Genomic DNA, 25,253 nt, shown 5'->3' with positions numbered 1-25,253 from the left:
TTGCAGAAGCAGGAAGATAAGACATTTCCTTTACTAATCCACCAGTACAGATGCTAATAGGCTGGGAAGTTTTTTTAAAATAAATAAATAAATAAAAACACTGGGTAAAGAACATTTTTGGAAGGGCAGAGTAGTAGCACTTCATATTTTTTTTCCTACTAGACCCCCAAGATATAACGATAACAGCCAGGTGTAAAAGACATAGTCTGAATTAAACAGGATGCCTCTGAGATCTTTCTGAATCTAAGGTTTTGTTTTCAGGAAATTAACAGAAAGGATAGCTTTCTTCATTTTATTAGCCTGATACAAGTAGAAGAAATGGGCTTGTTCTTGTTGAATGTTTGGGAGTGAGACATTCTTGCTGATCCAGAGCAGATTAGGCCTGGGTGATGTATCGCTCAGGACTGGTTTGAGGGCAGATCGTGATGGCGGCTGAAACTGCCGCTGCTCCCGAGTCCCTCTCCCTTGGCGTGCTGGGTGCTGGTAGCAGAGGGACTCAGGAGCGGTGGCGGTTTCCCCAAAGATATACCGCTGAGTGAAGCTGCCATCACAGTCTGCCCTCATGCCGGCACAGAGGGAGAAGCAAGCTGCATCGGTGAGGTGTGATACAGCTTGGCTGAGGAGTGTGCCACTGCCCTTCCTTCAGCCAAGCAGTTTGACGGAGATCCTGACCCACCCCTGGCTTGCACAAGGGGTGGGGGCTCCATTAAAGTGCTCCTGCTCACCAACTGAGGGAGCCCCATCCTTTTCCTGCTCGCAGATGAGCAGGAAAAAGATGGAGCTCCCTCAGCTGGGTAACGGGTTGCTTCGTGTCCCCCAGCTGAAGAAGCCTAACGGAGCCTCCAGCTTGTGCAAGCTGGAGATGGAGGGGGGCGCTCCCTTAGACCTCTGTGCCAAGGCAGCAGGTCTGCGCTTGCCTCGCCAGGGAGGGTGGGCTAGGTCTTTCCTCCTGGGGGAAGGCAGCCAGGCAGTGCAGAGGCTGCTGGGCCCAGCACTTGCTAGCCCTGCTCCACAAGGCGCAGATAGAGTGGCTTGCACCCTGTGCCTTGAGGAGCGGTGCTGATGCTGTGAGGGAGGCAGCCTTGCAAACAGAGCCTGACAGGTGTGCACTTGGCTGCAGCCACCTGGCTGACTCCCTCCATCCCCAGTGCCAGGAGCAAGCTGTACTGGCCTCAGCTCCTGGCCAATGCAGCTTGTTTCTCCCTCCGTTTCAATATTGTGATGTTGAAAACGTGACATTGCCCAGCCCTGGTGCAGATCACCCACAGATTTACCAGTAGGGCAACTATCTACCCACTAGGGCTGGGCGATGTGGAAACAAGGTGCATTGGCCCCAGCTGGTGAGGCGCTGAGAGAAACTGCCTTAGCTCTCACGGTGGGAACTGAGGAGCGTCTTGCGGGGCTGGGGACAATGCAGCTGCCCCCTGCCTGCTGCTCAGCTGGGGGGCGGAAAGCCCTGGCTTCCCAGCTGAGGGATCCCGACCTGGAAACTGCACTTCCCTCAACAGGGAAGTTTAGAGGAGGCTCACCTCCGCATCAGAGCCCTGCTCTGCCTGGCTTCCTTCAGGCAGTGCTCCTTTAAACCTCCCTGTTGAGGGGAGCACAGCCGGGCATCCCTCAGTAGAAGAGTGTGGTGGAGCCTGCACCTCCCTAGCTGAGCAGCCCTGATCCAGCTCCTGGGCAAGCAGGAACTGGGTTGGAGATCTCTCAGCTGGGAAGCGGGAGCACTTTAATGGAGCCCGGCAGCGGCGGCTTCTACAAGCCACCAGCAGGTTGGGGACTCAGTAAAACTGCTTGGCTGAGGCAAGGGCAGCAGCGCACAGTGGAGGGAGGAACAAGCTATATTGGCACCTCAGCCAGCCAGCTTGTTTCAATCTCTGCTGTTATGAGGGGCAGACCATGGTGACGGTTTCACTCAGCGGTATATCACTGAGGAAACTACTGCCGCTTGAGTCTCTCTGCCTCCAGCGCCGGCAGCTTGTTTCTCCCTCAGCCGGGTGCTGGAGGCAGAGGGACTCGGTGGCGGTTTCACCAGCGATATACAGCTGAGTGAAACCGTCATCGTGGTCTGCCCCTCATACTGGTCCTGGGCGACCTGTCACCCAGGCCTACTGCCCACTCCTGTTCTAGGCAGTGTAGGGCTCCTTTGTGTGACTCCCAATCCCAAAATTTAGGAAGGCCTGATATTTATGTAGAACAGATGCTTAAGCGAAAACAGCTTATTTTTATATTACCTTGTATCTTGACATTACAGTAAACATTTAAAATGCTTGTTACTGGCAGATGTAGTTAAAGTGCAGGTGATTCTCAAAACAAGGTTTCTTCAGAAATCCGTGATTGGTTAATTTATTACTGACTGATTTATCATTTCATGTTTTAAAATTATGCCATTGTTCTTTATGCTAGTGTAGTAGTTTTGCTTTTAATAGCTGTCAGCTACTTTGAAGACTAGGCTGGGCATAATTTTTTAAAAATAATTCATTATTTCACAAAGAAGAAACTGAGAAATTATATTACTTACAGGGTCCTGCATGGGGTGACTTAGAGGTTTGTCAAGAGCTGCCATGTTACTGGGCATGTCTGGAGGGTGTGACAACTGAGGAGGCCCATGCATGAAGTCATTCATAGAAGTTCCACCAGGATTCCCGTGTGGAAAATCAAAATTGCTGTGACCTTGGTAACTGTTACCTAGACAGCAGAAAGAGAGGGAGAGTTACTTTAAAAGAGTACTTCAAATACACACCTTTACCCAAACACACAATGTGATCGTTGTACAAAAATAAGAGATAAGAGCTCTTTATATAGGAGGTAACAACATTACTGCCTCTTCATAGTCTAATATGTATTCTGACACACACACATTATATAAGGAAAATATATAATAAATAAACCGTTGACTTGTAATGTGACTGCTCGCCTAACAATGATTTCTATGGAATACAGTGGTACCTCATTTTAAGTACTTAATTCGTTCCGGAGGTCCGTTCTTAACCTGAAACTGTTCTTAACCTGAAGCACCACTTTAGCTAATGGGGCTTCCTGCTGCCCCCGCGTTGCTGGAGCACGATTTCTGTTCTCATCCTGAAGCAGTTCTTAACTATTTCTGGGTTAGTGGAGTCTGTAACCTGAAGCGTATGTAACCTGAGGTACCACTGTACATTGTGTTCAAAAAGTGGAACCAGCATGTGTCAGTTTAAAAAAAAAAGTTTCAAAGCCACTAATCTAATAAAAATGAAAATATAAGGAAAAATGGGATGGAGAAAGAGATGCAGACAAAAACATAAACGCCACATTTAACACACAGTGAGGTATATTCAGCAGTGTCTTTATCCCCTCTCCTCTTGTTACTACTCCTGACCTGGCCAACTGTCCCTCAAACCTATGCTAAAGGTCTGGGTCTTTTTTTTTTATTTCATTACTCCTTGAGCATCTCAGTTAAATCTCTTAACTGCAATGGCAGCCCTTGTGGTTCAAATGCTGTGAACTAGGAACAGAACTAAAACTGCTAAGTTATTTCACATAAGCCACTGAACAGGATCATGTTGAGCTTTGAAATAATAGGGCAGCTTTGCAGCTTGCCCAGAGGGGATACAGTTTTGTCAACTGAAGAGCAGCAGCTTTTACAACAGTCAAGCCAAAACAGAATTTGATGGGACTTGAAGCATCTGCATCATTTGCTTTCCGGCACAAGCTCAATTTGAGGAGAAATTTAATCTCAGAGGAACAGAAGTCATTAGCTGTGTAAGACTATTTCTTGGGGAAGCGGAGGCTTTGATCTGTCATGTAAATACAGCAGAGCCTCACTAATTCTCACTTTGCTAATCTGCAAACCGGCTAAGGCTGCCATCCCTTGCATGCTGACTCGGGGGTGCACCCCACTCTGAACGCAGTGGGATTGGCTTCTAAGAAATATACATATGATCAGGTTGCATGTCTTGCAGAGCTTAGCAGCCCCCACCCCCTACCTTTCGCAGCACTGATTTAAGAGCAGGAAGCTCTTGTCACATGTCTCTTATGTACACATCACATTTTCTACAAGTTGTAACGCAGTATGCCGAAATCGGAAGGTTAATAATTAAGTCTAAATCACCCGTGTGAAACTTGTTGATTAAAACCTTGCTCCATGATGCTTCTCCATGGGGACCAAAGATCAGCAGGTAGAAAGGAAGGTTGGCAATTTTGCTTAAACCCTGTCACTAAGCTTTTTTGAAAAAAAGTATTTGTATTGATTTTTACTAAATATGCAAAAAATCATTACTGGAATTGTAAAGGCACACATTTCCATAAATCATCTAGAACAATCAGACAACAAAAAAGGAAGAAAAATACTGTATTTTTTGCTCTATAAGACTCACTTTTTCCCTCCTAAAAAGTAAGGGGAAATGTGTGTGCGTCTTATGGAGCAAATGCAGGCTGTGCAGCTATCCCAGAAGCCAGAACAGCAAGAGGGATTGCTGCTTTCACTGCGCAGCGATCCCTCTTGCTGTTCTGGCTTCTGAGATTCAGAATATTTTTTTCCTTGTTTCCCTCCTCCAAAAACTAGGTGCGTCTTGTGGTCTGGTGTGTCTTATAGAGCGAAAAATACGGTAAACAAAAACACGCTCCCATTTCATACCATCTATTTTGCTGCATATACATCAACTGTCACCAACCTGGTGCTCTCCTGGCGTTTGGGGCTACAGCACCGATCAGCCCCAACCAGCATGACCAATGGTCAGGAACGATGAGCGCTGTAGTTCGAAACACCTGAAGGGCACCAGGTTAGTATGTATGTGCTTCATAAACCAGCAGATAAGCATCTTCTGCACTTCTCTGCATGCCTGCACCATTGTAGAATCCTTTAAAAAATGCTTACTTCTTTTGTGACACATGGAAGTTCTCAAATAGCTATCTCCCCTCTCCCCACAGCAATATTAAGCCATTTTTCTCTTCACTGTGTAATCTCCCTTCCAAACCATAAACAGAACACCTGTGATCCCTGCCACTCAATTTAAGGACTGCCTACTGTTCTGCCAATAGGATGCTTCACCACCCTGTTTCAAATCAACTGCCTGGAAGTGGAAGATACACTCACAACTGCTTCTGAGGTGGGCAGTAGATGGTTAGTGGCAGATACTGTTTGATGGATGCAAACACGCATACTCAAAACGTTTAAACCCACCTTGGTTACTGTATTCATTGGAATTGTTGCCGCCGGGTGGAGGTGGGATTGAGGGGTAAGGTGATGGGCCTGGACCCAAAGCTGCAATCATCTCCATCACATTAGGCATGATCATCTGGCTGGGACTCATGGTTTTAAACCTCTTGGAAGGCATGCCGTCTGGATCATCTTTGATGTGAATGTCAGACTTGATTGGGACAGGCCTCCAGCTGCACGTTGGGTCAATTGTGACTTCCTCAAACTCTGAGCTATAAAATAAAAGAGGTGCTCCACACTACTGTGTCTCCTTGATACTGTACACACACACACACACACACACACACACACACACACACACAGTAGAAGTTGCCATTCTTAAATTAGGTCCACAAACCCATTATCTGAAAAGCTCTGCTTGGATGGTTCTGAACCAACAAGCATGTCTGTTTACTCAGACAAAGCCACAGCAGCATAAGCTCCTTTGTATAACCTTGCAAAATTAGCTACGCTTTTCTCGAAACAAACATACTTTCATCTGCACGCCACTTCTCTCGTTGGCCACTTAATAGGACTGTCATTGATGGGGTGAGGTTGTTAACAGCAGGTTAATACAAAGTCGCTTTACTGGGCCAAGCAGGCAGCAGGTGTGCCACAAGTATAACCCACGGTAGACCTGCTTTGGATTTGAAGTGGCCAATGCCTATTTATTATTTCAGTTTGTTGTATCTCTCCAGAGTAGAACAGCATCAAAAACAAAGGGATTGCACATTTCCCAATGGTAAAGTTGCACTTACTTTTGTATAGCGTTCAAAATGCCCCACATATACTGGTCAACCTCCAGGCCCTCCAGCAGAGCTGTTTTACTGGAAGAGAAGATGACACATTTATTTATTTACAAACATGGGCACACACATGTTCATGACATTTCTAAAAGTCCGTCCTCTGCCCTGAAGAGCTTACAAGTAATATTTTTTTCTAATGTTCATAATCTGAATTTAGATTGTATTTACGTGGAGTTCATTTTGGTGTGGACTATGAAGGGGTTTAATCAGTAATTCTCAAACAACATCACTTGAGGTCTGTAGAGTGTGTGCACTTGTGAAATTCTAAGGAGGGATTGGTGTCTGAGACAGGTGGGGTCTTTTCCCAATCAAAGCAGAAGGAGACTGAATGTTCCTGGTAGCGGACCTTACTAATTCATGTTGGATTTGTAGAAAACCATCAAATCACAGCTTCAGATTTTGCAGAAAGGGACAGTCTTAGGTTAAGACAGAGACTGAAAACATCTTCAGAGAACCTTTCCCATATCAGCATGCTGCTATGGAACCCTTGTACATCATAAAGGGTTCTGCAGAATATGTAATGGCACACAGTTCACACAGGCATTGGCCAGGGCTCTTTGATCTCATGGTATGAGCTGAAACAGTGCCCTAAAACACTTTCAACCCTACCCTACATTTTCTTTTCCAGTTAGAGCAAAGATGCAGAATTTGTGTAGTAGTGGTTGGTTTTCTTTTAAACACTACTGTACATTTTGCGTCCTCAATAATTTCAAGCCATTCCCCCCACACAAGGATTTCCAAGGAAAAGCCTTTATGCATTCCAAACTATTTGCTCTTCAAATGTCAAATGGGTCACCTCTCATAAAAAAGAGAATACATATTAAAAATACTGAATTTTTAAAATGGCCTCTCCTATTATTCTCTACATTTTCATGCATCTTATTCAATCATCTCATATTCTTCCTCCTCTTAAAACATATAATCTCAGTGGTTGCAAAAAAAAAAGTTTTTTTAAAAAATTCTCACTGCAACTTATATTGAATAGCTACACTTACTTGCATACAGGACATCTCCACGTCCCTCGTTCACAGTTCAGCTGCAAGTAGGATTCCAGATCAAAGCACTGTAAAACAAGAAGTCAGTGATATTAGCTACACAACTCTACTTTCAAATTGATTACTACTAATAATAAATTTCAAGTTCCTTGGGAATTAATAACAAACGCACTAAGGGGTAAACAAAGAGGACTCATTGGAATTCATGTTCATGCTAAATTTATACTGTTCTGAGGATTACTTTGAATTTGTGATCGACCAGGAAAGAGAAGCCCACGCCACCCATGTATGGTGCTCCATTAGGAGCTTAATGGTTCTCCAGATTTTGCTGGGGTTTGCTGCATGCTGTCGAGTGCTTGGCAGGCCACAATGCACATTCAGCTGTCGCAAGATGTGCAGGCCTGTATCAACAGGACAGAAGAAGGCATTCACCTGTACATGTTTGCAGTCATGGCCTCTTGCCGGAAGCTGGATCCGCCGGAATGTGATCGGACACTTCAGGGACACTTTGATAGCTGTCTGCTCCACTCCGTCCTCACCGTTAAGAGTTGCATTGCCAGAGGAGGCTGCCACGCTGCTAAAATTCCTCTTGACTGTTCAAGAAAGATGGCACAAGGGGGTGAGAATACAATAAATATGGGGCACCATCTTAACATTGCTGCATGAATTCTGTGCTCCGTATAAAATTCCCGAGACAGAATGGAGTTTCAGCCCTACATTTAGCTCATTCTATGAGCATAAGCAGAGAAGATATCACTCTACTCACTTTTAGTGATACAGTGCTCAGCTGGAAGGAGGCGTTTCTTTAGTAAGCCCTGAAGTACAGAGCGCACTGATGGCCGGTGTACTAACTGCAATACGAACAAATGTGACTGTGGGGGGAAAGCAAAGAGTCAATATTAATTCATCTGTGTGGGGTACATCTGCCATTACACAAATCAGAGATCCTGGCTTTGGGTATTATATTGCATGATGGAGAGGCAGCTACACAGAAAGACACAGCTCCTACCTTTAGGAATCCTTCCACCCATTAAGATCATTAGGGAAAGCCCAGTAGTTCAAATTCACCCCAAGAGATGCATTCCACTGTCTCTTGAGACAGATGGACGCCAACACCACCTCCCACCAGCCCCAGTAAATGTGGCCATTGACCAGGGATGATGAGAGTGCACTTTAGCAACATCTGAAGGGCCAAGGGTTTCCTACTAGGGATCTGATGAAACACTGCACCACACTAAAAGCAACAGCACATTTCTTTTTATACAGCCAAACCACAGAGTCAGCAGCCGCAGCAGGCCTGGTGTACTTACACAACAACATGCTGTGACGGTAATTTGAATGGTGTTTCTTCCTGGCTGACAGACGTGCTTTAGATGCAGCGGTTTATGCGATGTCTTGTTGTCGCCACGTTCAATGGTAAGCGGAGTTGCGTTGACGCTGACCTGGACTGATGCTGGCCAGTTGGTGTTCATCTGTCTGTCTTCATGGTGATAGCACTTGAACTGTAACTCCAAGTCTGACCTGTTATGCAAGGCATATGTTTCGGTTGGCATAAGCAACTGCTTTTCATACAACTGGGGCAAATGTCAATTTCCCCCTGTTTTTGAAAGCCGTGGATACATTTTTCTGCCCCCTTAATTTTGTTTTGTGCGACATGATACTGTTTTAAATTATTTGACAAATAAGCACATGATACACATCTTGTATGGGCAGGTTATTTACATAAGGAAGAGTGTGGTGTTATATATTTTGAGAGTAGTAATAATATCGATACTTTACAGTTCAATACGACTTTTCATATGGTTGACCTCAAAGTGCTTTACGCAAAGGTGGGCTTCTAAGCAGCAGAGAGGGGGAAAGGTGCGGTCAGGAAGGTCCTCAAGAATTAGGATTTAGAAATGAGAAAGTAAAATATGTTACCATAATCAAAGAGTAAATAGACAGTCTCATCCTGCCTAAATCACATTCCCTTCTGTTCACCAGAAAGCAACACTAGAAAGGTGACCAGCAGAAAATAATTGACCCAAAAGTAAACACCATGCAGCAAGCACAAGCAGCAATCCTTTCCTGGTTGCCAGTTCAGTGTTTATTGCGAAGAAACACAGGCATTTAAACATGTATGGTCCAATCACATTTGATAGTTCCACATGTGTTTTTGTCATTTAAACTTGGGTACATCTTCTGCCTGGTTAAAAAGCTACATTGTGAATCAGCCCTGAAATGCCACTAAACATGAGTTTGCGTAAGGTACAAGTGCTCATGGCATTCTCTCACTCTGCTTTAGAAACAGGTAAAAACATAGGAAGGTTAAAGATGAACTGAGATTTCATTTTCTCCTAATGTGCTGAAGCATCCAGAAAGAACCGGGATTAATAATAATAATAATAATAATTTATTATTTATACCCCGCCCATCTGGCTGAGCTTCCCCAGCCACTCTGGGCGGTTCCCAATCAAGTGTTAAAAACAGTACAGCGTTACATATTAAAAACTTCCCTAAACAGGGCTGCCTTAAGATGTCTTCTGAATGTCAGGTAGTTTATCTCTTTGACATCTGATGGGAGGCCGTTCCACAGGGCGGGCGCCACTACCGAGAAGGCCCTCTGTCTGGTTCCCTGTAGCCTCACTTCTCGCAAAGAGGGGACCACCAGAAGGCCCTCGGTGCTGGATTTCAGTGTCCGGGCTGAACGATGGGGGTGGAGACGCTCCTTCAGGTATACAGGACCGAGGCCGTTTAGGGCTTTAAAGGTCAGCACCAACACTTTGAATCGTGCTCGAAAACATGCAGATCTCTCAGAACCGGTGTTATGTGGTCCCGGCGGCCACTCCCAGTCACCAGTCTAGCTGCCGCATTCTGGATTAATTGCAGTTTCCGGGTCACCTTCAAAGGTAGCCCCACGTAGAGCGCGTTGCAGTAGTCCAAGCGGGAGATAACTAGAGCATGCACCACTCTGGCGAGACAGTTCGCGGGCAGGTAGGTCTTAGCCTGCGTACCAGGTGGAGCTGGTAGACAGCTGCCCTGGACACAGAATTAACCTGCGCCTCCATGGACAGCTGTGAGTCCAAAATGACTCCCAGGCTGCGCACCTGGTCCTTCAGGGGCACAGTTACCCCATTCAGGACCAGGGAATCCTCCACACCCATCCGCTCCCTGTCTCCCAAAAACAGTACTTCTGTCTTGTCAGGATTCAACCTCAATCTGTTAGCCGTCATCCATCCTCCAACCGCCTCCAGGCACTCACACAGGACCTTCACAGCTTTCACTGGTTCTGATTTAAAGGAGAGGTAGAGCTGGGTGTCATCTGAAAACGGATGAACACCCAGTCCAAACCCCCTGATGATCTCTCCCAGCGGCTTCATATAGATATTAAAAAGCATGGGGGAGAGGACGGAACCCTGAGGCACCCCACAAGTGAGAGCCCAGGGGTCTGAACACTCACCCCCCCACCACCACTTTCTGGACACAGCCCAGGAGAAAGGAGCGGAACCACCGTATAACAGTGCCCCCAGCTCTCAGCCCCTCTAGATGGTCTAGAAGGATGTTATGGTCGATGGTGTCAAAGGCCGCTGAGAGATCCAGCAGAACTAGGAAATAGCTCTCACCTTTGTCCCTAGCCCACCAGAGATCATCAACCAGCGCGACCGAGGCAGTTTCAGTCCCATGGTGAGGCCTGAATCCGGATTGGAAGGGATCCAAATGGTCCGCATCCTCCAGGCATGCTTGGAGTTGTTCGGCAACCATCCGCTCAATCACCTTGCCCAAGAATGGAAGATTTGAGACTGGGCGATAGTTGGCCAAATTGGCTGGGTCTAAAGATGTTTTTTTAAGAAGCGGTTTAATGACCGCCTCTTTCAGCGGGTCTGGGAAGGCTCCCTCACAGAGGGAAGCATTCACCACCCCGCAGAGCCCATCGCCCAGCCCTTCCTGGCTCGCTTTTATCAGCCAGGATGGGCAAGGATCAAGGAGACAGGTGGTCGGTTTCACTTATCCAAGCAGCCTGTCCACATCCTCGGAGGTTACAGATTGGAATTGATCCCATGTAACAGGACCAGACAGAACTCTAACACTCTCCCGCCCTGGCCCTGCTCCCACGGTGGAGTCTACCTCCTTCTGAATCTGTGCGACTTTGTCTGCAAAAAACTTTGCGAAGGCATTGCAGGAGATCTTGGGGTCCCTACCAGGCCCCGATGGTATAGGTCAGTGTTCCCCAACCTTGGGCCTCCAGCTGTTTTTGGACTACAACTCCCATCATCCCTCGCTAGCAAGACCAGTGGTCAAGGGTGATGGGAATTGTAGTCCAAAAACAGCTGGAGGCCCAAGGTTGGGGAACACTGGTATAGGTGGTTCCGATAGATTGCGAACCACCTGAAAAAGTCTCCTGCTGCTGTTTTTCTGCAGATGCAATGGAGGCAGCGAAGAAGGCCCTCTTCGCCGTCGCCATTGCCACTTGGTAGGCTCGACGTTGAGCTCTAGCCCGTGTCCGGTCTGATTCAGAATGAGTTTTCCGCCACCGGCGTTCTAGCCGTCTCAACGATTGTTTCATCACCCTCAGCTCCGGAGAAAACCACGGAGCTGTCCGGGCTCCATGCAATCGGAGAGGGCGCTTTGGATTACCTGTTGAAAGCTGAAAAGGATAGCTGAATAATTTGAAAGATGGCAGACCAAGACAGCAGAATCTAGAGCTCTGTGATTCCCAAATTCTGGCACAGCCAGAGGCCTTTGGAAGCTTTTGCTTTCTGCTGCTCTTAAATGCAGCTTGTTGCAACCAAACTGGGGCTTGTGGTGCTGAAACAAACCAGCTTAATAACCCATGGCCTGAAGCTGGTATGAATGATGTTGACTCCAGCCAGGATTTAAAGCAGGAATCCTGGTTTGGACAAAATGATAAGCTGCACTTAAAGGAATCAGAAAGGAGAAGTTTCTGGTTACACCTGATGGGATGAGGGAGATTGTGAGCCAAACACCTACTGTGACTTGTGCAGAAGCACAACTGATCAGTGTTGGTTTTTCATCCATGCTAGTGGCTACGAGCCACTATAAAGCCAGTTGCAGCTCTGGCCCATCTGCACCTTCATCAAGGGTTGTCCTCCTCCCCACTTGGCTGCCACACAGTGGTTACAGTGTGTCCTGCACACATTGCCAGTGGGCAACATCATACATTTGGCTCCCTAAAGAACATATGTTTGGCAAGCATAACAAATCCATAGTCCCCAAAGGTGTATTGGGTTGGGGGTTTTCCACAAGAGCAGATTCCAAACAGATCTCAGCCATACTGTGCTTGTATAAACATAAGAAAACCAACTTGAAGTAGGGAGCCAGGAAGTATTTTTTTTTTGATATGTTTATGGAAATACAATGGGTGGAATGTTCTTTAGTTAGCTGGCTAGAATGGGACCTTTGAGTGAAGGGCAAGCTATAAAAAACTGAATTAGATATATGTTGTTATTTATTAAACGTTTGAACAGTATTTGGCATACTTATAAATTATATCTACTGGACTGTTTTTGTCTTAACATTGTGAGCTGCTTTGAGTATTGCTGTGTATGGTATAGTGACCAAATAAAGCACAACAAACAAAACAATAATAAACATAATAAAGACAGTCTCAGCTATGGTTTCATGTCACTGTATCTCTTGCCACTATGACAGCTGGTGTGTAATTATGGAACAGCCTCTCCATGGAGGCTTACCAGGCAACACTGCTGCAGCTTGTGCTGGAAGCTAAGACCATCTTATTTTCCCAGACTTTTTATTTTTGAGAGCCAAATTTTGATAAGACTGGTGTAATGGTGCTGTGCTATATTTTTAGGCTATTATCCTGGGGTGGTGTTTTTTCCATTTTGTTAAAAGGCTTTGAGGTGTCCACCCTCCCCAAGGTATGTATGTCATTAATACTTCATGTGTATCCAAAGCAAATCTGGTTGCCACAAAGTGTGGAGCTACTCTAAGACACTCAAAATCCTAACGCTTGGGTTCCTGGTCTGCCAATCTTAGTTATTGTGCTGCTACTATGGTGGCTGTTAATATATGTGCAATATTAAGATTAAAGCAATAAAATTGTTTCCATGGTGTTCTGTGCTGCTTGGATAACTTGTGCAAGCTAAGAAGATGTATGTATGTGCGCGCTCTCTCTCTCTCTCTCTCTCTCTCTCTCTCTCTCAACAATAGATGAGTGAACCACCACCGTCAACTTAAATTCTTAATTTTTTATGTCCTCACAAGAGAATTAAACACAATTTTATATTGGCACAAATTATTTCCAAGAGAAAAGTTATATGATGCATAAAGTCATAATAAAATCCTGCTGCTATAGCAGAATCAGCTAGAAGCCAAATACTTCAATTTTAGGAAACATCTCCACCAATCTTCTTTCACCTGTTCTCAGCAAAGGGAGAGAGTCAGGACTTGTCTTAAAGGTTGTATTGTTGTCTGTTAGATTTCTGAAGGAAGTGTGTACATGCTTCCGAACCACTGATTTAATGCAGTCTGGATGTCAGAATGTGACCCTACTTCCCAAGGCAAAATAGGTTACAGCCTCCCCACCCAGCCACCAAAGGAAGAGAGCATCTCGCCTGCTATTTTGTTCTCAAGCCTTCAAGGTCTGCCCCGCGCCACTTCACAAACCTACCTCCACATTAGCGTCTGATGCACCGTGGGCCGTAGGTGAAAGACATGGTTGCTGACCGCCAAATTGTGTTCCAGCCGGAAGGGCTCTAATACGACCCCGTCTCTCACAGGGAACGTCAAGCGCAGTTCATCGTTATGGTTGGCTGGGATCGAAGAAGGAGAGAAAGCGTGAACTTTCCCTTTAGCATCTGCAGTGCGATAACAACGCATATATTTATACTGGACAATATGACACGGCTCACTGATCTTTTGCTGGGCTGATCTTACGGCCTATTCTGGCATCACCCTTCCACTCACATGCATGCAGCGAGATTGGGAGTTCTGTGTTTATTTGAGCATCTGCTATATCTGACATTACCCATCCTTTGCTAATAACTGCAAACCCGCTTTCATCTTCAGAATAATCCTGTTATATTCCCTCTGCTCCACTCACTGCCCAGAGCAACCCTGTGGGGAAGGTTAGACTGGGACACCATGACTGGCCAAAAGTCACCTAGTGAACACTGAGACTCACTGGTTTCCCCAGCCGTAGGTCTAATCTATTACACCATGCAGGCTCTCAGTCACTTCCCTGCCTTGAGATACAGAACTTGCTGTTGTATAGGGCAGCGAAAAAAGTTTGCAGGTTTGAGCTCACTGTGCACAGGGATGGGGAAGGAGGAAGTAATGTCCTAGTGACTCCGAGGATGAACAGCCTGTTGCCCCTGGGCCTCAAGAGAATTTTATCCCAGTCCCGCAGGTTTTGGCTTAGAACCCCAAGATCTTCTGCTTTCATGTTAAATGATAAATCTAGTTTTCCAGCCCATATGACTACAGAGGTACCTCTAGTTGCATTCCACTCTTGTTACGGAACGGCACCCCGAAATGGATTAAGTCCGCAACTAGAGGTACCACTGTATAGAGATTTGTAAATATGCAGCAACAGTCAAACTCTTAGGTAACAAATACCCCGAGAATACAAATGAAAATAGTGTTTTAAGAGGCTCTTTGGACGTTACATTCCTTCAGGATTGTCGCTTGGCAGAGTGACTTGCACCTTGCAGCCAAATGGCCAAGATCCTACAGTTACTTGAATACGGGATTCCCCAAGGTCAGGGGAGATCCTGCATTGGCACAACTGTGGGACTGCCTAGCGTGGCTGTGTACGTCTTCCTATAGTGGCAGGAGTGAGAGCACCTGAGAACCTGGCCCAGTATCACCCAAGGAGACTTTAAATAAGGTAAATAAAGGAATATATAAGTTGGAGGGGGGAATCCACCCTCCATTTCCCATTGCTGTACACTGCAGATCTCTTCCTCCATTATGACAATTTCAGCCTGATTCTATCTACTTTTATCCAGAAATAAGTTCTACTGATTTTGATTAGACTTGCTTCCAGACAAGTATGCCCAAAACTGAAGCATTTATGTTTTCTTCTATTTAGTAAACCTTTCATAAGGCTGCCGGTCACCCCATGTATCAATAGGCAATCAACATTTCTGTCTAGAAGGCAGCAAGCAGGCTGGTATTTACCGAGCAAAGTTTCTGTGACATGCAGTTTGTGGAAAGGAGAAAACAGGGTTACGGGGAAAACTTTGAGGAAGCTTCATTTGCTACTTACTTGGAGGTGGTGGTAAAGCATTGATATTTGGTTTAATGTCAGGTGGGAATGGCGGTTTGACATCTTGATTAGGGGACAGGTATGGAGGAATATTGCTCCCTGGAGTCATAGGTGGTGTGGGGTTTCCTGGAACAGGTGAGTGAGGGTAATTCGCCACAGGAACAGGCCTTGATGGCTGCAAAATGGTAATTGCAATTGAAAAGAGAAGAGAAGAAAATTATTGCAAGTGCCCCACAGCAGTGGAATGTGAACTAAAACACCAGGCGATCCGAACATAGAAGTATTAACACAACACGCAATGACACAGGGAAGGTCTGCACAACTCTTGATCCACCATGTCAAATGAAGCCCACCAGCTATATGTGGCAGCCAACCAGGGACTTAATCAACACCCTATTTTGCTGCCTGTCTGGGATACTATAGTGCCTACATTTAAAATAGGAAGAAGCAACAGCTTCTGGCTGGCCACAATACAAAGTTGATGAGCGCACTTTGCTTGGTGGATTAAGCTATGCAAGCCTAACACAGGGAGATCTATAATTTGAGAACATTAGGACTTTCTGGCAACTCTTGTCAAGCTGAGAAAGCTATTGCTCGAAATGTCACCGTAATCACACAATTACATTTTCTATAAGTAACAACCGCAAAACAGTTAAGAAGCGTGCCTCCAAAATGGTGAAAAACAGGAACACACTGAGGGGAAATAGAAACAGAAGTCTGGTGAGTGGAATTATAACCACAAAGTCCTGATAAGCTGAGGCAAAGTCTTGCAACAAAGAAATGGAAACAGAAAAAAGTCGGCATTTTTAAAATGGAAGGAGATTCCCCTGTTCAAAGAGGGAAGGTGCTCACGAAGAAACTCGCAAGGAGGACTCTGAGGAAAGGATGGCAGCACTCAAGGGAATAACACACAAATGAGAACATAGAAGGTGGTGGCTGTTAAAATGGCACACCCCCACAGTCGAACAGAGGCAAAGGTAAGAAACTCATTGTCTCAGAAAGTACGTCCATCAAACCCATCATAGAATCCAACGCAACAAAGCTAATACAGTCCAAAGAAGCATACCAACTAGGGAAAATATCCTGAGGAGAGTGGGGAGCCAGCAGACAAAGAATTGCTTCCAAGTGGGCAGGAAAACAAGCTGGTGGATTCCAGGAGAGCCAGCCCTCAGTTAATCTTTCCTGCCTTTGACCACATGGTGGAGCCATACCCCTTGGTGATTACCTTCATTACCCAATGAGAAACTGCAGCTGCTGCCTCTCAAAGTTTAGTTACAAATTACTACACACTTTGACCTTATTATGCTGTTTCCTCACTCCTGCCACCATCGTCCAGTGATGTGGGTGTGGAAACACATGTACTACACAAAACAAAGCTGGAAGGAAATAACTCAGTATGGAGTGAATGTTTTAGCGACTCCTTGCTCCTTATAACTTGTGGTTCCATGATCAGTGGTCTCTCAGATTAGTTATTGTTACTTATTACGCAGAAACTGGCTAAATGACTCATTGATTGGCTCAGCATTGTAAAAAGCTCAACAACTTAAACCCTAAACAAAGTTCAACAACTTCAATCCTAAAAAAAGCTCTACAACTTTGGAGTAAAAATCATTAAAAAAAGCTCAAGAACTTCAATCCTAAAAAAGGTAAAAAACTTTGGTTGGCCCTTCACTTCATCATATCTGGCCCTCTTTGAAAAAAGTTTGGACAGCACTGGTGTATGCTGACACCAGACAAGTGGTGGGAGGAAAACTGGTCTCCCCTAAGCCACCGTTAGTTGGATGGAAGCAATGCCTCTCAGGAGTCATCCTGGCACTCTTTTGCATGTTTTACACCTCACAAAGGGGAATGCTTTCGGCCAGGGGGTGCTAACCTGAGGCCTTGCAGATGTTGCAAGACAACAATTTGCACCATCCCTGACTAGAGGGGGGGAGAAATTCAGTTCAGTTCCCATTTAAAAGTGACATTTCCCAATTCACCCTTTCAGAAACAATGTCAGGACTGGAACAGCAGCATCCTTCAAAATTTGCATGCCTCTGAATTTTGAAATGCAGTTCTCCAGGCAAGTAACGTGTAGAAAAGTGCATATATCATGAGTGCAACATACATGAATGCATTATATTTGGGGAAATTGTTTTGGGAGTCCAGCAGCATCCAGAGAGAGGAAGGATGGTCAACTCTGCTTCACCCTCCAACATTCTGCATGAAAATAGGGACATTTGAATGGGGTGCTCCTATGTTCATGAGGAATGTTGATAGTAATTCCTGGTGGGGCAGAGACAACCAGTGGAGATGGAGGTCCTTTGGTAGCAAACCATCTGCTCATAATGGTCAATGAAGCACCAGAAGGAACTTGGAAGAACTGCATTGCCCAGGAATTATCTTTGATTCATCATGACTCCCAGACAGCTTTGATGCTCAATCATCCCATATACAGAACCATGTCATCAAATCCATCCACACTGTAGTACATGACACAGAGAAGTGGAGAAACGGTTCAACATCACTGGGCTGGTGCATTTTACACCAGGGCTACTGTTGTCCTTACTATTTTAGAAGTGTTCTAGGACATGGAAACTTGACAGATAATTGTAAAGTATCACTCCATTTCTTAAACTCACAGATATACAAACAATGCTGGCAAATATACAGATAAGCAACAGTTGTTTTATGAAACTTGAGAAAAAGAGATACGAACTTAAGTCAACTGGAACTTACTACATTTCAGGGTGGCCCAGCTTTTCATACCAAGTAGGCCACAAGAGTACGTGGACAGGGAAACGGCAGGCCACACGCATGAGCGGGGGGGAGGGGCGAGGGCACAAGGCCCATATGATCCTCCCCTCCAGCCCTTGCGCTGACTTCCCAAAGCCAGGAAGGCAAGGCACCAGACTTTGGGAAGGAAGCAACAGGCTCTTGCAGGGTCCTAGAGCCTTCCACCTTATTCCCAAAGCTGGGAAAGCACTCACTGGGCTTTGGGAAGGAGACGGGAGGACTCTAGGACCCTGTCAGAGCCTCACATCTCCTTCCTAAAACCCAGCACCTTCTTACAAGAAAGGCATCAAGGGCTGCCAAAAAGACATTGAGGGCCGTATGAAGCCTGTTCTAGTTGCAGTCTGATTGTTTGGGTGCTATTCAACTAAGATTTAGTCAGAGTAGGCCCATTTAAATTAATGGCCCTCAGTCGTGTTCATTAATTTCAATGGGTCTAGTTTTAAGTAAAATCTAGTTGAATATAGCTCCAAATAGTCAACTATACTTATTTACAGATTTCAGAATGGAGCTTGTGAACTCCGATTAATTCCTAAGAGACGGAGATCAATGAAGGATCACTCTCACCTTGTAATACTGTCCCATGTTGACCGTTGGAGGAGGATATTGCCCTGTGTTCTGCTGGTTTGGCATCCTTTGTCCAGGGTAGTTGGGAGATGTCAGGGGTCTGGGAGGGTTGGGAGTTGGGTACTGACCAGGCTGGGATGGAAACTGGCTATTTGGTCCATACTGCTGGTTTCCATAGTTTGGCTATTTTGTAAAAAAGGGAAGGCAAATTAGAAAGTGCACCTCCAGCTGAATGCAACTGATCTCCCTATGTAGTGGAATCGACTTCAAACAAAAACGATCACAAGCAAATGGTTTGACTTCATTATACCTTGGCTGACACTTTCAAATGTAGTGTGGTAATTAAAAACCTAAATTGTTTAATTGCCAGGCTCTGCTGAATACTAGCAAGTCCCATCAGCCCAATTGGAATGCTCAGGCCAAGAAAGTGATGTTTCTGATGGTTTTAAGTGTAGGGCTTAAAAGAAACATTGATTTATAAAAATGGGATAAAATCCAGTCAAAGCGGAGCACTTTAAAGTAAAATTTATGCCCACAATAATGAAAAACTTTCTCAAATTTCTCTCACTGAATTCAATGGGACTTAAAAGTGCTTAACTCTGATGTGGACTGTTCCTATTATAAATGATGAGGCATAATTTACTCACCATCAATTATATATTTTACAGCACCACAAAAACACTGATTTTCAGGAAAGGCAGTATAAAGCACATATAAATCTTAATAGCAGTGCACAGTCTGGAGACCTAAAATATATAACCATATATATTGCTGTGGAGTTGTATGCCTCACAGAGTAAATGAAATTACAATCAACACACACCCAGCCATGTATTAAATTTCAGTGACTGGTGCATAAACCATGTGTGAGTTTTTTTGCAAATTATCTATCATCCATATAATGAAATACCTACTACTACTACTACTAATATCTGTACGCTGCCCATCTGACTGGGTGGCTTCCAACATATATATATAAACATAATAAAGCATTACATGTTAAAAGACCTCCCTATATAGGGCTGCCTTCAGATGTCTTCTAAAGGTTATGTGGTTACTCATCTCCTTGACCTCTGACGGGAGGGCGTTCCACAGGGTGGGTGCCACTAACGAGAAGGCCCTCTGCCTGGTTCCCTGTAGCCTCACTTCTCACAAAGAGGGGACCACCAGAAGGCCCTCGGCGCTAGATCTCAATGTCCAAGCTGAATGACGGAGGTTGGCCACACTCCTTCACAAACACATCATCTGTACAGCATGCATAAGAGCAGGAGAAGCCTCTGCTGCTACTCACCTCTCCTGGATACGGTCTCTTCATGGCCTGCATAGGCAAAGACTGGGGACGCGGGCCAGGGTAGGCTTGCTGTGGCATCCTTTGCCCGTGGTTGAAGGGATTCATTCCAGGCGGCCTGGGCTGGTTCATGCCCATAGGTGGCCCACTCATACTGGAAGGCGTCATGCCCGCTCCCATACTGGCAGGGTTCATGCTGCCTGGCATGGAAGCCGGGCCACGGGGGCCAGGCTGGTTCATGAACTGGCTGTTGTAAGCCTGAGTTGGACCCATCTGGAAAGAGGAACAAACCTTCAACAGAAGAAGAAAAAAGAATAAAATGCGACATGCATTTAAAATGGGAGGGGGAGCCAAGTTGAAGGGAGTCGGGGATATGTCGCATTTTAAAATCAGCAAATGGGGAGGGCGGGAGCGTCCCTCTGCCTCTATTTCTGCTTGCGGCAGGTATAACTGGAATTCTAAAAGTGACTAAAAAGTATGCAAAAGTTAGTAAGTTTCTCAGAGCCATGGGAACTCCATGTTGTGGCCTGCAATATATGTTGTATACTTCTACTTTTTGTTCTGTGGTACTTCAAAATAAACTCATAATAAGTATATGTTGTACACTTACTATGAGTTTATTTTGAAGTACCACAGAACAAAAAGTAAAGGAACGCACCACTATCTACTATAGTTAGGTTTTTTCAAAAGGGATAAAGGGATAAAAAGTCATGAGGTAAGTTTTGGGAGCAGAACCTGAGACATTCTGCAGGCAAAGCATGTTCTCTATCACTGAGCTTCCCCCATTCTTGGAGAATCACCCCCTCTTACTTTCCTCCATTTACTCCTATACTCTGCATCCTGTGGTTTAACCCATTGTCATCCCATAAGAGGACCCACACTCTTATTCCAACAATTGTGTTGCCCAAATCTGATAGTCCTCCCTCATGTCTCTTTCCATCTCCTCCAGAACAACCTCTTTTATGTTTTGCCTAATAGTCCTTCTGCATTGGCAGGTTTTCACAGCTCTCTGGATATCATTGGCTTTGCTGCTCTGATGTCACAGAGCAACTCACCAGCTGAATACTTTAAAGGCTATACAATCTAAATTTTGAGGTACATAATCAAAACTCTTAAACTGAATTGCTTCATCTAATGTAGTAAACCACTAACTTCCAAAGACTTCTTTGTCGGTGCACAACGCTTGAATGGTCTCCAAGAAAAGACATTGAACCCTTCTATTCATGTATGTGTTTAGAGATGAAAGGGAAGAAATGCTACTGCTTCTCTTATAGGTCAGGTGGTTGTATTTTAGAACAAAGGGCTCAGGAGCAAAGGTCTAAGACTGGCTTACAGGATGAAATAAATCTCCAAGGTAAAGAAAACATAGCTCTGGTGCAAAACTTCAGGCCAGCCATCAAATGTATACAAGGGACTTTCTCTCTCTTGCTTAATCATAGAATCATAGAATTATAGAGTTGGAAGGGCCCCAGAGGATCATTTAGTTCAGCCCCCTGCAATGCTGGAATATGCAGGTGTCCCATACAGGGATCAAACCTGCAACCTTGGCATTTTCAGCACCATGCTCTAATCTAGGTATGAACTTTTTATTTCTCAGGCCTCTCTTCCAGGAGCCTAAATGAGTCTAACACTTAAGATACAGGTGGTGATGCTTTCTTTTCAATAGAAAGGGGAGCTTCATAGGTTTACAAGTAAGTAAGTTCCTGGTGGTGAGCTAAGAAGCTGCAAAAAACATTGGGTTCAAAGAGTGGCTGAGCAACTAGGTGTGTTAGCAGCAAAGATAGGCCATCTATAATAACCAACATAAATATTCAGGAACATTTCTGCCCCTTAATTATTTGAGATATCTAGAGAGGGCTTTGCTTCAGACTCCTTCCTTTTGTGATGCAAAATCTTCAGGCTCTTTGTGGTAGCCTTATTTATAACTCTAAAACCAACATCCCAGGAATCCCTATAAGCCATCTCATTACCAGAAGTCTGGTTGTTTCTCTTGGGTTTTAAAAGTTACGGTGTTTCTTTACTGCTTTCTTTGGTTTTAATCTGTTACACATTTATTAATTATGGTTTTTCCTCTATTTGACTTTATAGTTCCAATTGTGACTGACAGTATATTTAACTTGTCAACCTTTTTTTCCAGAAAGGGTGATTAATGTATTTAAGAAGGAGCATATCCATCCAGCAATCACCTGCTTCTGGCATATGCAGTACATTCCAGAAAACGGGCCAAGTTTTTGTAACTTGAAGTTACCAATTATACCTAAAGCATAATAAAGGGGAAATGACCCTATGCATGATGGGAGTAGGCTGGTTCTCTTACCGGTCCATACTGATTCATTTCCTTATTCTGTGTTTCCTGAAGGGCTGCAACCGTTGCTGTGGCAGTAGCTGTGGCTGTAGCTGCCGCTGCTGCAACTGCAGCAGCGGCGGCAGCAGCGGCCGGTTGAGTGAAATCAGCAGGCGGCCTTGTGTGGGGTGGGATCCCCATTCCTGCAGGATTATTAGGGCCTCCTGGGTAGCTAAAGGAGAGAAATGCAATTAAAAGGCATCAGTATTCGAGCTTGCATTTGGGACTATAACAGAAACAATACCGGGGGGGGGCGGGGGGGAGAGAGATGTGCAGAATGAAAGTGAGATGCTACAGATATAGACCAATATTTGATAATCCCTGTACAGAGTTTAGGGAATTCTGCAACTGCAGCATAACTCTGGATGCTTTCAAATAGAACGTTGCCCCCCACAGAATTGAGTTACTTTATACTTCTCTGCTGATTTCTTCTGCTACTTTAATTCTCACACCTCATTCCAGGTGGCAATCTTTGCAAATTCCACTCTTCTCCTCTCCCAAGAGTATCCACTGCAAACGTACTATTTACATTCATGCTCAATTCCCAAACCCACCCCAGTCCCAGCTTTCTGATTATTTTTGTTCCCTTTCATGAATTCTGTAGCCCCCGTCCGCTGAGAACTTTTGCAGGGAATTGCTTTTATCCATCTGCATATTTTCTCAGAAATGTGGTGGCTCCAGAAAAATTCACTAGGCACTCCACCGCCACATCTTCAGGCAACCTGGAGGAAGGGCGGGCTTCCCCTCCTCAGTGGGGGCAATGACAGCACGTTGGGGTACTTGGTAGGTCTAGGTGTGCCAACATGGATTGATAACAACATCAGTCTGCATAAACATAAATCAACGAGGTGTGCCTGAACTGTTTCTGAACGATGCAGATAAATATAACCATCTCAGACCAATGTTTTGTCAGATGAATTTTCTGTGGTGACAATTCGAACACAAGCACAGTATTGTTGGGCCTCGGATTCAGTCACATTCAAAGATCATTCTCTCATGCAAAGCAGCAGTACTTGTATCCATCAATATCCTTCTCCTCCTAGCTTAGCAAAATGTTAATCATGGCTAAACTGTGGTTTGTGTCACAATTTCAGAGTTAATTAAAACTTTATTTTAGGTGTTTATTAGAGTTAATTGATTGACCTAAGTCATTTGCAAATCATTTCCTGCTACTGTGATTAATTTCCCTCTGAGTCTAGACAGCCTTTTCTTTTTAAAGCAACTATGTAGCTTTACTAGGCATAGTTAACTGTAACCCCTTCAGACTTTTTGCGTAAGCAGAAAAAAAAAAATGACGGTATGATTATCCATTAACAGTACATTATACTGTTAAGGCTCCAGCTCCTATGTTTATGTCACCCTCTTCTATCACTGTTTTTTCCAAGAATGCCCTAAAGCTGAGACTGTGATTTTTGTTCCCTTATTGCAAAGGTGATGAACAATAAGAAAAGTGAAATTTCAGTAAGCTAACCATCTTATAATCATATATAATATAGGTTCAAAGACCCCATAACTACATAACTTTCAGTAAGACAACCATTTTATAGCCATATTATAGAAGGACTATAATCTCTCTAGCATGTCAGATTTATGATAGTATGGGTCTCTTGGGGTCTGATCAGATTAAGAGACTGGAAGTGGCCCTCAGGTTTGCCTGTTCTTTTCCTCACCTTGGGATGATAAGTGAGCAACCAAACCAGAAATCACCAGACTTTATTTCCATATGCAGTCTCCATGTCCTTGTGAAACAGAATTTGATTGTTATTTCATAAGGCCAGGAAGATCCAATATTCAGATTAATGTGGTTGGTCCTCCCCACAGTGAGGAGTAGGCAAGAGAAACATGTGACTCCCAATCTCAACATAGGCATGAAGTATCAGCTGAATAGGCTAACTGCCAAGAGCTTCCTCTGTATACATCTATATGAATATGGCATTCACTACTAAATGTGGGCTTTAAACAGGGCTGGGGAACCTGTGGCCCTCCATATTCCTGGACTACAACTCCCATCATCCCTGACAACTGTCCATGTCAGCTGGGGCTGATGGGGATCAGAGTCTCATAGTGTCTGGAGGGCCCTGGGTTCCCTATCCCTGAGTTTAAGAATGGATCAGGCAAGTTCACAGAGAATCAATCCATTGGTGCCTATTAAATGTGAGAATTAAATGGATCCTCCATCTACAAAGGCACTGTATCACCCAATTCTGGATGTTAGGGGAAGCAACAAGAAAAGCTCATTACCACCATGTCCTGTTTGTGCCCTTCCCAAAGGCATCCGACAGACAATTGCTGTGAAAAGAATGGTGGGTTGGATCTAGCAGGTGAGTTTTTATTTGCATGTCTTATCGAGCGGAGGGAGCGTGATATGCCTCCTAGACATGTGTATGTGGTCCATGTGTTGTATGGCAAAGGACCTTGTCATTTAAGCTGCTCCTGCTTAAAATACATCCATTCATTGCCTACGTACCTGCCTGAGAAGTGCCAGGTTCTATTCTACACAAACCAGCCTTACCTTCCCCCAAAGCCTCCACTCCCTGGGTAGTTGGGCCGCCCATACATGCCCGGTTGTATGTATGGCTGATTGGAGCCTGCCTTGGCCGAGAACTGCTGTTGCTGCCCAGCAAACTGAGGTGAATTCATGCCAGGATTGCTGGTAGTCATCCCAGAAGCCATGGGATTTCCTCCTGGGTTCATAGGATTGTTAGCATTTGCCATAGGATTTCCCAGCACCTGTTTGAAAGAAGAAGAAAAAATGGAAGTGGCATCTGAACAGTTTTGACAGCTCTGATAGCAGCACTCATTCCGTTACAGGAGGTGTAACTCTGTGTCAGGTTGTATGCTTTTGTGCAGACAGTTGCAACTTCAATCTCTGGCAGATCCAGAAAAAGGATCTTTGGAGGGACCAGGTGTGGGGGTGGGGAGCCTGATATCTTGAAACACCGCTGTGGCTAGATGGACCAATGGCCTGACTCTGTCTAAGGCACCTTCCCTTATTGCTCACCCTTATTATCTCAGCTCCCTACCTATCCAGTGATCTTAGAGCATGGGCTATCTGGAGCCACGTAAGAGTCCCCAGAAG

At 44.8% G+C, this 25,253-nt stretch overlaps 1 protein-coding gene and 2 long non-coding RNA genes across 22 annotated transcripts in view; 1 reads left to right on the top strand and 2 right to left on the bottom strand.

The window, feature by feature from the left end:
• The window catches only part of LOC309343156, a 45,529-nt gene extending 23,412 nt beyond the window's left edge, over positions 1 to 22,117 (top strand). For 4 of the 7 annotated variants that reach the window (XR_014157120.1, XR_014157121.1, XR_014157122.1 and 1 more), the window contains one exon: positions 4,909 to 5,155. This is a non-coding gene — a long non-coding RNA (uncharacterized lncRNA). Of the gene's footprint in view, positions 1 to 2,523; positions 2,645 to 4,908; positions 5,156 to 20,825 lie in introns of those variants that run through there. The other 3 variants (XR_014157119.1, XR_014157118.1, XR_014157124.1) reach the window with 3 other exon arrangements.
• ZMIZ1 (zinc finger MIZ-type containing 1) overlaps positions 1 to 25,253 on the bottom strand; it is a 365,870-nt gene that overhangs the window by 7,941 nt on the left and 332,676 nt on the right. For 9 of the 14 annotated variants that reach the window (XM_081864244.1, XM_081864249.1, XM_081864243.1 and 6 more), the window contains 13 exons: positions 24,687 to 24,904; positions 22,148 to 22,346; positions 19,834 to 20,121; positions 18,544 to 18,726; positions 15,205 to 15,379; positions 13,606 to 13,792; positions 8,288 to 8,498; positions 7,744 to 7,849; positions 7,410 to 7,570; positions 6,978 to 7,045; positions 5,935 to 6,003; positions 5,162 to 5,409; positions 2,522 to 2,688 (listed from right to left, as the gene is read on the bottom strand). In XM_081864244.1, coding sequence (XP_081720370.1) covers positions 2,522 to 2,688; positions 5,162 to 5,409; positions 5,935 to 6,003; positions 6,978 to 7,045; positions 7,410 to 7,570; positions 7,744 to 7,849; positions 8,288 to 8,498; positions 13,606 to 13,792; positions 15,205 to 15,379; positions 18,544 to 18,726; positions 19,834 to 20,121; positions 22,148 to 22,346; positions 24,687 to 24,904 — 2,280 coding nt within the window. The remainder of the gene's footprint in view (positions 1 to 2,521; positions 2,689 to 5,161; positions 5,410 to 5,934; positions 6,004 to 6,977; positions 7,046 to 7,409; positions 7,571 to 7,743; positions 7,850 to 8,287; positions 8,499 to 13,605; positions 13,793 to 15,204; positions 15,380 to 18,543; positions 18,727 to 19,833; positions 20,122 to 22,147; positions 22,347 to 24,686; positions 24,905 to 25,253) is intronic. The other 5 variants (XM_081864252.1, XM_081864255.1, XM_081864253.1 and 2 more) reach the window with 3 other exon arrangements.
• Positions 12,816 to 13,599, bottom strand: LOC309343222. Its single transcript, XR_014157200.1, has 2 exons — positions 13,141 to 13,599; positions 12,816 to 13,110 (listed from the first exon to the last, which is right to left on the bottom strand). It is a non-coding gene; the product is annotated as an uncharacterized lncRNA (long non-coding RNA).

This window comes from Podarcis erhardii (genome assembly GCF_964252035.2).
Source record: "Podarcis erhardii genome assembly, chromosome: 5".
Lineage (NCBI taxonomy): Eukaryota > Metazoa > Chordata > Lepidosauria > Squamata > Lacertidae > Podarcis > Podarcis erhardii.
The sequence above is the reverse complement of the archived record's forward strand: the minus strand, read 5'-3'. Positions and strand labels throughout refer to the sequence as shown.